The sequence below is a fragment of the Muntiacus reevesi genome, chromosome 19, assembly GCF_963930625.1.
Source record: "Muntiacus reevesi chromosome 19, mMunRee1.1, whole genome shotgun sequence".
NCBI lineage: Eukaryota > Metazoa > Chordata > Mammalia > Artiodactyla > Cervidae > Muntiacus > Muntiacus reevesi.
The window spans coordinates 58212163-58225000 of NC_089267.1; the positions used below are offsets into that span (position 1 = coordinate 58212163).

The 12838-nt window shown below is 44.3% G+C and overlaps 1 protein-coding gene across 8 annotated transcripts in view; it reads right to left on the reverse strand.

Moving 5' to 3' along the window:
- Nucleotides 1-270: 270 nt before the first annotated feature.
- ORC3 (origin recognition complex subunit 3) overlaps nt 271-12838 on the reverse strand; it is a 68940-nt gene continuing 56372 nt past the window's right edge. For 5 of the 8 annotated variants that reach the window (XM_065911610.1, XM_065911609.1, XM_065911608.1 and 2 more), the window contains 6 exons: nt 12438-12538; nt 9002-9022; nt 8784-8925; nt 7252-7368; nt 6246-6325; nt 5345-5739 (listed from right to left, as the gene is read on the reverse strand). In XM_065911610.1, the coding sequence (XP_065767682.1) occupies nt 5634-5739; nt 6246-6325; nt 7252-7368; nt 8784-8925; nt 9002-9022; nt 12438-12538 (567 nt within the window). In that variant the 3' untranslated portion in view covers nt 5345-5633. Of the gene's footprint in view, nt 3963-5344; nt 5740-6212; nt 6326-7251; nt 7369-8783; nt 8926-9001; nt 9023-12437; nt 12539-12838 lie in introns of those variants that run through there. The other 3 variants (XM_065911613.1, XM_065911612.1, XM_065911611.1) reach the window with 2 other exon arrangements.

Consider the following 12838-nt stretch of genomic DNA (forward strand, 5'->3'; position numbering starts at 1 on the left):
TTAATTGTGCACTACAACCAAGCTATAACCAGTTATTAATAATTTAGAATGTAATCCCAGGACATTATTAAGCAAATAGCCTACAGTGCTTCCTATGAACTAGTGAAGGAGGAGGGCATTTCTGTATTCCAGGACTTCTTTGGGTTTCAAATGGGTTTATATGATTTCCCTGTTGGGATTTTTTTTTTGGTAGTTTTTATTTATTCTATCAGTCTTTTTAACGAATGTTTATAGCTGCATCCCCCGCCCCCCCCAGCCCCCAGTGTATCATTGTTTTACTGCCCTTGTAGTACTGGAATTTAGCTGGAAGAATAAATCATTTACTTCTAATCTGCTTGTTTTTAATGTACAGATGGGTAGTATTTGAATAAAGCCAGTGTTTTAAATGTAAGCATTTTCCAGGAATCAATTTTCTGATAAGATTTCAAAATCAGTGTTTTCATAAACTTCTGATTCCAAATTCTCTCTCTTCTCATTGCATGATAGAAGGTTAGTTTTAACAACTGTAGACTTTGAAGGAAAATATATGAAAGCATCATTCAATACATCTAATTTCCATTCAATACATGCTTTCCAGACACAGCTTTTCTATAATCAATTGACCAAAAAGTGCTTCAGTGCATTCTTTTAAATTCTATTAATGTATTTCTACTAATCAAGTCATAAATATACTGAGATATGTTTATAATTGACCTAATTAGTGGAAGACAAAAAGGATTTTTTTCCTTTTTTAACTTTAGTAATTGTATTTCACCAAAATTATATTCTTTGTCTAAAACAAGACCAAAAAGTGGTACAGGGCCTCGGCAAGACCCTCAGGTAACGCACGTGCCCGTGAAGTGCTTCAGGTGTAGCACGGGGCGGCTGTAGGGGAGCTGGGTGGGCCCACCTGGTCTGCGTGGACCGACGGACAGTCGGGGCCAGACTTGGCTTTGTGGTGGGGAGAGGACCGCATGTAGGGTGTTGCGCGGCATCCCTGGCCGCTGCCACTAGATGCCGGAAACGCCCTCCCCCACTCTCGACAACCAAACACCGTGCCTCCAGACCCGAACGTCAGGCGAGGGCACAAAAACGGTCCCCGGCTGGAAGCCGCCGGCCTAGTGGGACAGCGTTTTAGAATGCAAGGGTGAGAAAAATACAGAGGAGTGAGGATAGAGAGAATGTAAGTATGCTTTCTCTCTTCTTCACTCCAAAATGAACATTCTTTTTATACAACCACATGTGACTTTTCATGCAGATTTAAAGTTTATAAAAGAGCTGGTCTTTGTTTTAGAGGATATGCTGTAAGGAAAACTGGTGCTGGCAATCTAAATGGGGCCTCAAAACATTTTAATTCTGGATTCAACTTTGATCAAGAACAAAATTTCCCCACAGCCAAATTTCTGCTTATCTACCTTACCCCAAAATTCTGTCTTATGGGCTGCTTCATCAGTTTAACTGATTTAGTGTGTGAGGTAATTTCAGAAAATGAAAAATGTGGGAAACTTCTTGGATTTATTAACAGTTAACAAGATGTAGATGGACCCCGTAGGTGGTGATTGGTACAGATACAAGCTGCACTTGGCTCCCAAACAGCTCTGCAATTGCTTCACGTACAGAACTTAGGTCCGACAGTCATCTTTTCCCAGTAAAGGCAGCGCTGGTGCTGTGCTGTCCTGAGTCACTGTGATGCAACTAGGGTAAATCACCGGATGCGATTCTCTCTGTAGGAAAATCGGGCACGGGCAATGTGGGAAATGTAGTAGGTTTAAAAAATACCAGTGCTGCCTTTGGCCTGTGGCAAGAGCTTACATCCTAAAGAAAAGGGTCGCCAAGTGAGACGTTTATTGCATCCGCAAGGTTAACTGGCACCGTTTGCAGGTCCTACCCCCAGAGACTGCTTTAGAAGACGGAGGGGAGGTGAAGACTGTTGAAATCTGACATGTTCCCCAGCTGATCCAAGGTTGGAAATGACTGTATCTGCTTTTTGGGTTTACCCTCCTACTTCAAAACTACACAGTAACGGGTGTTAATAGGTGAATACCCTGCTAAAGCACCCGCTGAGCTGTCCCTGTCTCCTCGTAGGTGGGGCTCCAGCAGTCACCTGCTCCCCCCTCTGCCCCGGCTGGGGAGCAGGGCTCATTCAGAGGCAGGGCCAGCAGTCCTCTCTCCTGCACCCATTTGCTTCCATGTGTAATTCTCATAAACGTAAAACACTTGACAGCAGACTAAGTCTTTTGATCCTATAATCCTTCTCTAGGTTATTACCTATTTTTGTGTTCTATAATCTTCAAAGCAAAACTCAGGAGAATTTTCTAAACTTCCATTCTTCTCCCAATGTTGTGGTCAGTTTTTATTACGAAAAAAATCAAAAGCTAAAAATACAGTCCAACAATCCTCTTAACAGGAACAATTATTTTGCCGTTTCTGCTTTGTATGTATGTTGTTTAAGAACGTGTCGCCCACCAGGCTCCTCTGTCCGTGGGATTTCCCAAGCAGGACTGTTGGAGTGGGTTGTCATTTTTCTGACCCACAGATGGAACCAGGTCTCCTGCGCTAGCAGGCGGATTCTTTTACCTCCTACTTAAAGGAATGCTTTCCTAATCTAACATCTAGTCCATATTCAGGTTTCCCCATTTGTCCTCAAAATGTCCTTTGCAGCTTTTTTTCTCCCTAAGTGAAGTTGCTCAGTCGTGTCCGACTCTTTGCAACCCCACGGACTGTAGCCCGTGAAATTTTCCAGACAAGCGTACTGGAGTGGGCTGCCATTCCCTTCTCCAGGGGCTCTTCCTGACCCAGGGATCAAACCCAGGTCTCCCACGCTGCAGGCAGACGCTTTACCTCTGAGCCTCCAGGGAAGGCCATTTTCTTTTCTCCCTAAAGCAGAATTCAGTTAAGATTCTGACGAACAACTAAGCTTGTCATCTTATTGAATGTTTGTCACTAATGTCAGCAAACTCTATCCCTTTAAACATCTGTAATCTGGAAGTTAAGTCTAAAGCATTTATTAGTTTCATGTTAAGAATTTGGTATAAGATGATGCTATGATCTCATATCACACAAAGTGATGTGACAGGTGAGGCCTGCCAGGCTTTGTCCTGACTTCAACCACTCGTTAGCCCCCATCTCCCACATGGCTGAATCTGGTCAGCATCTGAGGCACCTGTTCAGTTGGTGGCAAGACACCACCACACTGGCCTGACTGCTTTGCTTTGCTGGCCGCCGGCCCGGTCTTCCTCTGAACTTGAAAGCATGCCCAGCGTTGACCTGGGGCTCCCTGGCGCTGCTCACACTCACTGTGGTGAGTTTCAACTCCTCGGCTGACGGCATCTGCATTCAGGAGTTTTTCAGAGCCCTGAACTCCCCACATCCTTGCAGGAGACGTTTGTCTCGCCCGGAGGACCTCAGTGACCTCCCAGTTGCTCTCTGGCCTCACTCGTGCATCGCCGCCTGCTCCCGTCTGTCCTCACAGCCAGTGACCCTTTGAAGGTCTCCCTGAAGGACGGCTCCGACGGCTTCCTGCCTGCAAGAGGTGAGGACCTTCCCGTGGCCGGCCGCCGTGCCTCGCTGCTCTCCCCGCCGCCGCGTTCAGTTCTGCGTCCCCGCTTGCTCACTGCCCCGCCCCGGCCCCCTCCGCTGCTCCTCCAGAGCGGCTGGCGCTCTGCCCTCAGGACCTCTGTCCCGCCGTTCTCTACCTCAGATGCGCTTCTTCCGCAAAATCAGGCTAAGTCTTCTCATTCAGACGCCGTCTCGGGCAGGCCTGTTCAGCAGGATCTGCTTCCCTTTTGTGTTTTTCCTTTCACACTGTGTAACTGAGGGCAAAGATCTGTGCTCGCTGAACTGCTGCAAGTGTTCATGATACGTGCTCAATGAGTCATCTGTGAACAAATCAGTCACACATTTTTTACCTAGATCTTACCGACCACAGTCAAAAATGAAACATGGTTGAGGGCACACTGACTGAAGGGCAATGGCTGGAGACACTGGGAAAAACAGTGGCCTGTTGTGAAGACGCACTGGGAACTGTCCCACCAGAAATCGCGTCTTTGATCCCGTCCCCTTGGCACAGGCCCTGCTCCATGCCCTCCTTTGAGGGGCCCCTAGAAGCTTTGCCTCTAACACATGGATTCCAAGGTGTCAACAGCCTTTTGTGTTTGTGTTTGTATGTTCGTTCGCATCATGACTTCCTTAATTTCCAAGCTGACGGCCCTTTGTGCATATGTACCTACGTTTCAATTCTGCTGAATAAGGAATCGTGGCATCTTCTAGATGAAGGTGAGACGTGCGCTATCTGGACTAACGCTAGGCTGGCAATCGTCACAAGGCTGTGTCGGGCTAGACACCTGCTCTGGCTTGCACTTGCTTCTTTATTCCTGGTACCTTGGGGTTTACTTTTCTTATGAACCCTGACAACATTATGACAATTTGTCTGGGGTGCATTTCATCTAGCACTTACAGTTTTTGAAGCGGGAATAGGGAAGGGAGCGGTTATCCATTAATGTCATCTTGGCTCACCTTGTTGCCACAGGGCTAAGGAGCCCTTTACACTTAACATAATACCTCCTTTATACTCCAGAATTAACGAGGCTTAAGTTATATATTAAGTCTGTTTATATTAAACTTGTCCTCTGAGCACAGAGACCGACAAGTGCATAGTTCTAAGGTCTTCAACTATAACAGTCCTCGCTGAACTTGGACTTCTTTGCTCCCAGTCATATCTGCATGGTAACTTTGGTATGTCAGTATGCTCAGACACATCCCAGAATTCTCTTGGAACCAGAACATTAAATAATGAACTTGAGGTCTCTTTGCTTCACTATCTTGATATGAGTTCTTATTATGGAAGAGATTCAGATGTCATTTCATCTGAGCTTTAAGGGTTGATGTGATTTGTAAAGATCTTTGAGGCTCTAAGACTCCATGATGGGTCAACCTGAAGTATAATATTTGCTGCCTTTAAGCAGAAAGCCAAACAGCTTGAGACTTTTTAAGTTGTAAGACTAAAGGAAATGGGGCAATAGAAGCAGTTTTAGAACCTCTGTTGGAGGAGAAATGATCCTCTAGAATATTCATCTTCTATTACATAATTTACGCAAGTGAAGAAAACCAGTGCAAGAAGCTGGTAGAACAAGTATTAATACTATTAGATCAACTGCAGATCAACTGATCCTCCTGGAAAATGAAAGTGAAGTCGCTCAGTCGTGTCTGACTTTTTGTGACCCCGTGGACTGTAGCCCGCCAGGCTCCTCCGTCCATGGGATTCTCCAGGCAAGAACACTGGAGTGGGTTACCATGTCCTTCTCCAGGGGATCTTCCCGACCCAGGGATGGAACCCAGATCCTCCTAGATAAAGGAATTCATTACATTTATATATTATTCATGTTCAAGAACAATTTATTCATAACTTCTTCATGACTGAGATTTGCAGTGATATTCTGAGAAAGTTTCTAGTTGCGTGTTACTTGTTCAATTTCAAAGTTCTCCAAAGGGGCTTCGATACATTCCTGTTTGGGGTTAACAGTCTACCTTTCTGTTTAAACATCACACAGGGATTCCACACTTTTCTTGCCAATCTTCTTTGAGTCGTGTGTAAATATGACTGGTCTTTTTCTCTTAAGCTAACTGTTGTCTTTCTGGCTTCACTCATTTGCTATCTAGCAGCCTCCCCATGTTAGCCTTGCCACATGGTCAGTCTTCTGTTTGGTAGGCTTTATAAATCCCAAAAGTTCTAATTCAGAGACAGCCCTAATAAACCGGGCACTGGAAGCTAGAGCTAAGGAAATTCACCGCGCACTTCTGACCAAACAAGGGGGTTAAAATCTCAGTGTTAAAACCTCAGTTGGGGAGCTGAAGTACAGTTCAAATGCATACTACTGAATTAAACTGTAACTTACTGGAAAACATTAAGTACAATTAGAGTCCACTGTCAATGAGACACAAATGGAAAAGTGCTCACCACTTATCTAGTTCTCATCTTTCAAGGAGTATGAAAATTGCTTCCCTGCCAACTTCAAACTACGTCAATAACCTAAGAAATATAGAGAATTCAATAATGACCGTTCTGGGACATTTTTGGTGAACTTTGGAAAATGACCTTTATGTAAGTTTCAGATCAAATAGTTTAGACTTGTCTCATTTTAAATTCAAAGTAAGTATTAAGGAACAACTTATTCTGGGATGGTATGGTTCTATCTCTAGTGTAGATCCAGAGAAACTATATTCCGTAGGCTTACTTGGACGTTGTAGAATTAATTTCAAAAGGATACTGGATAATTTCATTCCTTTCTTCTGAGGTTACAGAATTTGCATCCATTTTTTCAGCAGCTGTCACAACTGTCGCAAAAGCCTTTTGAGAGAAGAAGATAAAAATCTCTGCTGTCGTCAAACATCTTTTATTTTTTTGCTCTCGATGGCTCTGTATTTTTAAGCCAGGTCAAACACTGCTGCTGCTGGTAGCTGACACATTTTAAAAAATTATACCAAATTTCAGGGTCTTAGAACTACATTGATGATCACTTTAAATAAGTACACATTAAAAGAAAGTGGAATGGTTCCCAAATAATCTTATATTTCAGAGAACTAAGAAATGTGCAGAGGAAAACAATAAAAACTGAGAAGCTGAAAAAGCTGAAAAGCATGAGGCTGTCCTCTATCCTCTACTCCCAACCTCCATCACCCAGGAAAATGCCCATTTTTCTTGGAAGCAACCAATTACCATATTTTTAAATGGTGGGTGACAAGACATGCTTCAAATAGGGCCTTTAACCAAGTTAACTTTTAATACTCTGAAGAGGGAAAGAATAATTATTAAAGAATAGTAATAGTTGTCCTTTGCCTTGCCAAGTATTCCTTGTTCTTTCTGATTGCTAAATCTGTTGTACAGTTATTCCAGTATTTTCTTTTATCCAACAAGGGAAATGCTAGTTAATAATACACTGTTTTATCTTGTGGGATAACAGAACTGACCTCAACTGTTCGGCTTCTGTTAAACATACTAAAAGGTACCTCTTTCGACCTGGCAAGGACACAGCATTACTAACAGAATTGGCTTGGCTGAGGCGTGGGATCAGCGTTCTGGGGCTTGGGTGGAACTGCTGAGCAGTTAGGCGCCTTTTTGGAGAAACTTGCCAGGTGATTTATAATACTTTCCAAACCAAAGAGAGGTGACTGAGAAAATAAGAGGTGACTTCCAAAGAACCCAAAGTATAAAAACAGCCCGAGAAAGGCCACGGTTGGTCAGACACAGACAGCTTGCTCGTTCCCCCGACCTACCTCCGACCAGTCCACAAGGTTGATTAGCCTGCTGCACTCCAGGTGCAGTTTATATGCTATGCAGATGTCTGGGGCGACATTTGGAATGCAACCTTCTTCACTTTTCAGCGCTTCATTCTAAAAATAACAGTAAACTAAGATAACTACCTTTCAGAAATCACGAGAACAAAATCACAAATTAACTAACCCCCTACCCTGAAATCTGCACGCTAGTAACTGAGGTCTGTGGTTTCCTTTATTTTCTGAGCTGTATTCACTCTTCAGTAGTTAGCTGGTTGTTGGCCAAAACTTCCCTATTAGCTCCTAGGCACTGGACGGATACCGCCAGGATCAAAAAGCAGGAATTTTTTCAATTTCATCATTATTTATCTCTTTTTTTCATTTAAATAATACATTATTCATTACTGAGACTCTGATGCATTTCTGGTTTCCATAAAATTTTATGGAATTTTGTGGATTTTCAATAAACTGCCACTTCCAACACTGCTAATTACCTGAATTCTAGCAATCACTATATTGTACTAAGAAACACCAGCACACCTCTACCAAGACTACCAGCTGTCCCTCAAAGACGGTGTGAACACTGCAGACCCGAACCCCAGAAAACCACCAGTGTTTCTTCAGCTTATTTGAAATCAATGGTTCTTATCAAGAAGCAAAATCTCTTTCAAATATACACATGTGAATTATATGCTCCCCCAAACTGCTGAAATCACACCAGTTCTCTTCTGTGACTTGATACTAGCCAAAAAAAGATGGATTTTATAAAGATTTTATAAAGAGTGTTAACTTGTGGCTAATATAATAAAAATAATTGATATTCTGTGCCTTAAATATGAAATTATTCAATTATCCCACTACCGACATTACTGAAAACCACAATTTGCACCTCCCTACTCAGCATTCTCTCACAATGCTCGCTCAGCATGTTTGTGCGCCGTTTCAGACGGGAAACCAGCACATCGGAACTCTCCTCAGAGGCTTCATCAGTCACTTCTTAAGCATCCTCTGTTGTAAGATTTCCAGGTGCCTAAGTTGATAACTTATTAACAAATTAGCAATTTAATATTAACTTAGCAAATTACCAACAAATTATTTTATGTGTGTTTATAACAACTAACACTTTCAGCTTTCTGAAATGTTTAAAGTGATCCTGGTACCCATCACTGAACTCTTTGTTTAAAGAACAACTTGGAACTGGCAGGTATGTCTGGAGCTTAGGAGCTTCCCTGCCAGGATGCTGCTGGCTGGCCTCTACATTCAGTTTTGGAGATACTCTCAGGGTAGGTTTTAAGTTTTTCCTTTTTCCATCAGAAATAATCATTTGGATTTTTAAGTAATTTCACTGAGTCACAAGGTTTGACCAATTATCTGCTGTTAGATCTGTAAGAAGGCTTTCTCTTATTTTCAAGAGTAGTAGCATTATACTCAAGTAACGCCTATGGCCTGGTTTTATTACATGAAAGAGAAGACAACCACACATGATCAAGCCTGGACTCTGAACTGAGCTGCCAGTGACGTCCGCTTCTCACCTTGAGGTAGTGATAGGGGTTGTTGAGGGCGGTGTGGAGGGCGACGCGGGGGGCGGCATTCAGGTGCTGGCGAAGGGCGAGGGCAGAGCTGAAGTAGAGCGCCTCATGCAGAGGCTGGGTGTCGGGAGGCAGGAGGTACTCTCTGAAACCGTCAGAGGCAGGTATCAGCTTTCAGATGAGCACAGGTTCATTTCCAGCATAATGTTTTTGTCACTCACCTTGAAGGACTGAGCAATTTACTTAAAAAGCAAAATCAACAACAGCCAAAACAAAATAAGTATCAAATCCAGTGCAGCCGTCCTCAATTCTACCTCTCCCATGTAATATCGTTTAAAACTTCTACTGTCTGGAGTAAAGGAAACTATATCTTAGTTCTGATTCAAACCTCTAGGAACAAATGTATACAAATTACATAGATAGAATTTCTCAAAGTGTCAATGAATACTTTCTTAAATTATTTAGGAAACATGTCATATCCCTTACCATAGGAAACATTTTAACTCTTGGCAGTGTTAAACACAGGCCTCAGACCTGGAATTAAGAGTTTAGAAAATCTTTTTGGATCATGGAGATATCTCTCATAGAAGAAATATATGTGAAGTTTTATGTGTGAGAATTCCTCTTTATAGGCAGAAAAGGCTAAATTTTTGCTTCAGAGTATTAAAAAAAACAAATCATTTATCATTGAAATTTCAATTACTGGAAAAAACCCTCTAATTTGAGGTTCTTCTGTCTTATTTGAGCTAGATAATAGACCAATTTTAATGAAATCTGAATTTTAGAAATAAAGCATTAAAAACTTCACTGTGAATACATAATAAGCCTGTCAGCTGGTCTGAGCCATGGAAAGTACACCGTCCCTGGGTGGCCCAGTGGGCTGCGAATCAGAAAGGGGAAACTCTGGTATCCGTAACCCAAAGGCAGAGGAAAAGTCACAGACTCGACTAGAGCAGTTAATTCACAATGCCTTCACAAAGATTCCTGAGGCTCAGTCAGTCCTGGGCCTGAAGTATTTTGGTCACATGACAGATTCCCACCAGTGCAGGCAGCGCCAAGCAGCTTCCTCAGCCCATCCACCAGGGAAATCACTCTTCTTTCTGGTGTTCTGGCTTTCTTCCCCCCCGGAGAGGATGACACTGCCCAGAAAAACCCCGCAACACTCGCCCCTCCTGCGGGGTCTGGCTTTGAGGAGGAGCGGAGGCAGCGGGGTGTGACCACGTGTATCATGCCCCACCAACCCCATCCTGCCCGCCTCGAGCGCCCCAGGCCCTCCGCTCGCTTCACTTCCAGATGCTGCTCCCTCCCGAGTCAACTGGATTAGGTGGTTTAGCCGTAGCCGTGGGAATGGTTTTTGTGATGCCGGCTGCCTCCCTGGATGGCTGGCTACCCCTTCGTAATTTCCGACCACAAACTTTTCCTATCCCAGCCTCAGGCTGGCCCCAATCATCATACATGACGGTCATTAAAAGATCATGCTGGCGTCCCTACTCTGTAACAAGGACTGGAAATCTAATAAGGCAACCAGATCAGGTCAGTTTCAGAAAAGATACTGTCTCATATTTGTCCTTCTCTCCCTTTTTAAAATCCTTATATTTAATGTTTAGAGATTCAGGTAATTACCAAGGTAGAAGACCTTTTTAGATGGGTATCTAAAGAACTTCCGTCAGAGTCAAAATATTTGCCTGTATTTTGTTTCCACTGGGCTACATTAGCTGTGCAGCAGTGATGAAACATCACCATGTATTAGAATTCTTAATCCAAATACAAACACGGAGACGGACACAGAAATCTGCAGTGAGTCTGGCACTGGCACCCTACGTGATCCTCAGGTCGCAGTCCACACGCAAAAGGGGTGGTCCGATGGCGCTGGGGCGACCGTCCTCGCACCCACAAGGCTCACGGAGCTGAAGCTTGCGTTTCGGTGAAACCGTTCACTCAGCGGCAACTTGTTCTCATCTCTCAGCGGTTTCAGCAAGAGCTGCTCCTGGTATACTGGGAACTCTGCTTGCTTCCTGAGTCCAGTGTTCGTCATTTATCTTTTACGGACTTCTCTTCTCCTGAACTCCAGGCTCTGTTGTAAACATCTGTGTTGTGAGCCTTGGGGACAGTGGGGCGATGGCATGGGCCTTCGTCACACGCCAGCAGCCTGGGGTTGTCTGACTTCCACAGGTCACCAGCTCTCTTGCCTTTAGCTGCCACATGACTGCGTGGTCCCCTTTAGCTCTAAAATACTACTCACTCCTAACCTCTTCCCTCTGGGACACTCAATCTTGGCAAAGACGATATATCCTGGTATGGAAATTTTTGTGATTTCACAACACAATGCAGTTCAGTCATCATCAGTTTTATTTCAGTAACTACACAGGTGAAAAGTCAGACATATTAATTAGATCAAAGGTCATGAAAAAGGAATGGCTGGTTGGTTGCAGAGCCTACAATCTGGGATCTGTGGCAATCCAGAAAAGAACATGACACTCGACCTATAAATTATGCCCCGTTACACGTAAAATTGTTTTTAGCAACTGCGGCGGCCACAACTTGGGAAAGGAGAACTCGGCTCTCGGGTCCAGAAGCTGGAAGCGCAGGAGAGCCCGGTGGGGCAAGGTTAATTCTGCGAGTTCCCCAAGGTCGTCTTTAGCCAGGAGGCCACTAGCACGGCACCGCATCACTTTTACGGGACACGTTTCTCTCACTTCAACCCTCCTTTTGTCACACTCGGTTGATCCTTGTGACTTCTGTCCTGACATCAGTAATTTCTCCCCAGTGACCAGGAACAACAACTGCCCCCACACGGTCCTGGAAAACGGAACTGTTCACTTACAAGAAGGACACCTAACTTATCAGAAAACCACTCTTCGTCCTCAACAGCTGGATTGCCTTCTTAGTACTTGATTCTATTCAGTACCCAGTCTGCTGCCGAGACTGAACTGCCATTAAAAAATAGGAGCAGCAATGATAAAAAATAGTCCTTTTCCTACTTTTAAACTATTTGATCATTTTATTTTGAAGACTTCTCATTTTTTTTTTTCTAGATGGCATGTCCCAACTGCAGGTTAGGTGGGTGATTTTACAGACCTGGCTTTTGGGAAATCCAAACTCAGAATGATTTGAGTTTCTCAAGAAAAGGATCTCTTAAAATACAGGCAGGACTGGTGTACTTCTAAATGGACTCTGAGCGCCTTTCTCACCATGCACTGGTGCTGACATGATCATGAGCTGCACTGGTCTCCCTTAGAAACCCTTCACTCAGGATAAAATAGGGCATTACGGCTGGGCTGGGTTGTCTGTTTTGTGGGCTTGGCCCAGACCCAGCACGCTCTGAGCAAAGACGCAGCAAGGATGAAGCACAATGAAAATACCTTGTTACTAGAAAGGGGAAAACCCTTTTCTATTTCCAACCCCACTTCCCCTCCCCGCTGTCGGCATAATGAACCAGGGTAAATTTAAGCCTGCACTCTACTCAAGAATGAACTAAGTCATCTGGTTAGCTGCTTTAATAAGGATGGGAAAGGAATCAACACTAGCAGTCTAAGCCCCACAGAGGGCCGTAAGAAGCATAAAGCCTAAGCCGGGGGCGTCCCGCACTGCCGGAGGACAGCTATCACACCAGCGTCGTCGGGGCAGAGGGCCTGACTTCGAGCTCTGCAGACTCACCGCGCCAGGCTGTCCACGAAGCTCACGACTTGCTCTCTGAGGACTTCAAACCTGGTCTGCTTCTTACTGGTGCTCCTTAACTCCTTCATTTCCAGTAAGGACTGCGGAGGGAAGAAGAGACCTGTGGGGACCCTGAGCCAGGGGGCCCCTCAGAGGGGAGCTCTGCCGCGCCGGCAGAGGCAGCCCATGCCCGTCTGTGCGACAGGCGCAGAGACGGAGCCGAATCGAGGTGGGCTGTGCTTATTTGTCATCGTTAGCAACTGGGAAGAATCTCTCCTCCTGGGTGTTTTGCTTCAAAAAAACATCAAGTGACTTTTCAAGGAATGAGGAGAAGGGCAGTTTACTTCATTAGTATGTTATATGGCAGTGCGCTCACTAGCCAGAACTCTCTACTTCGTTTA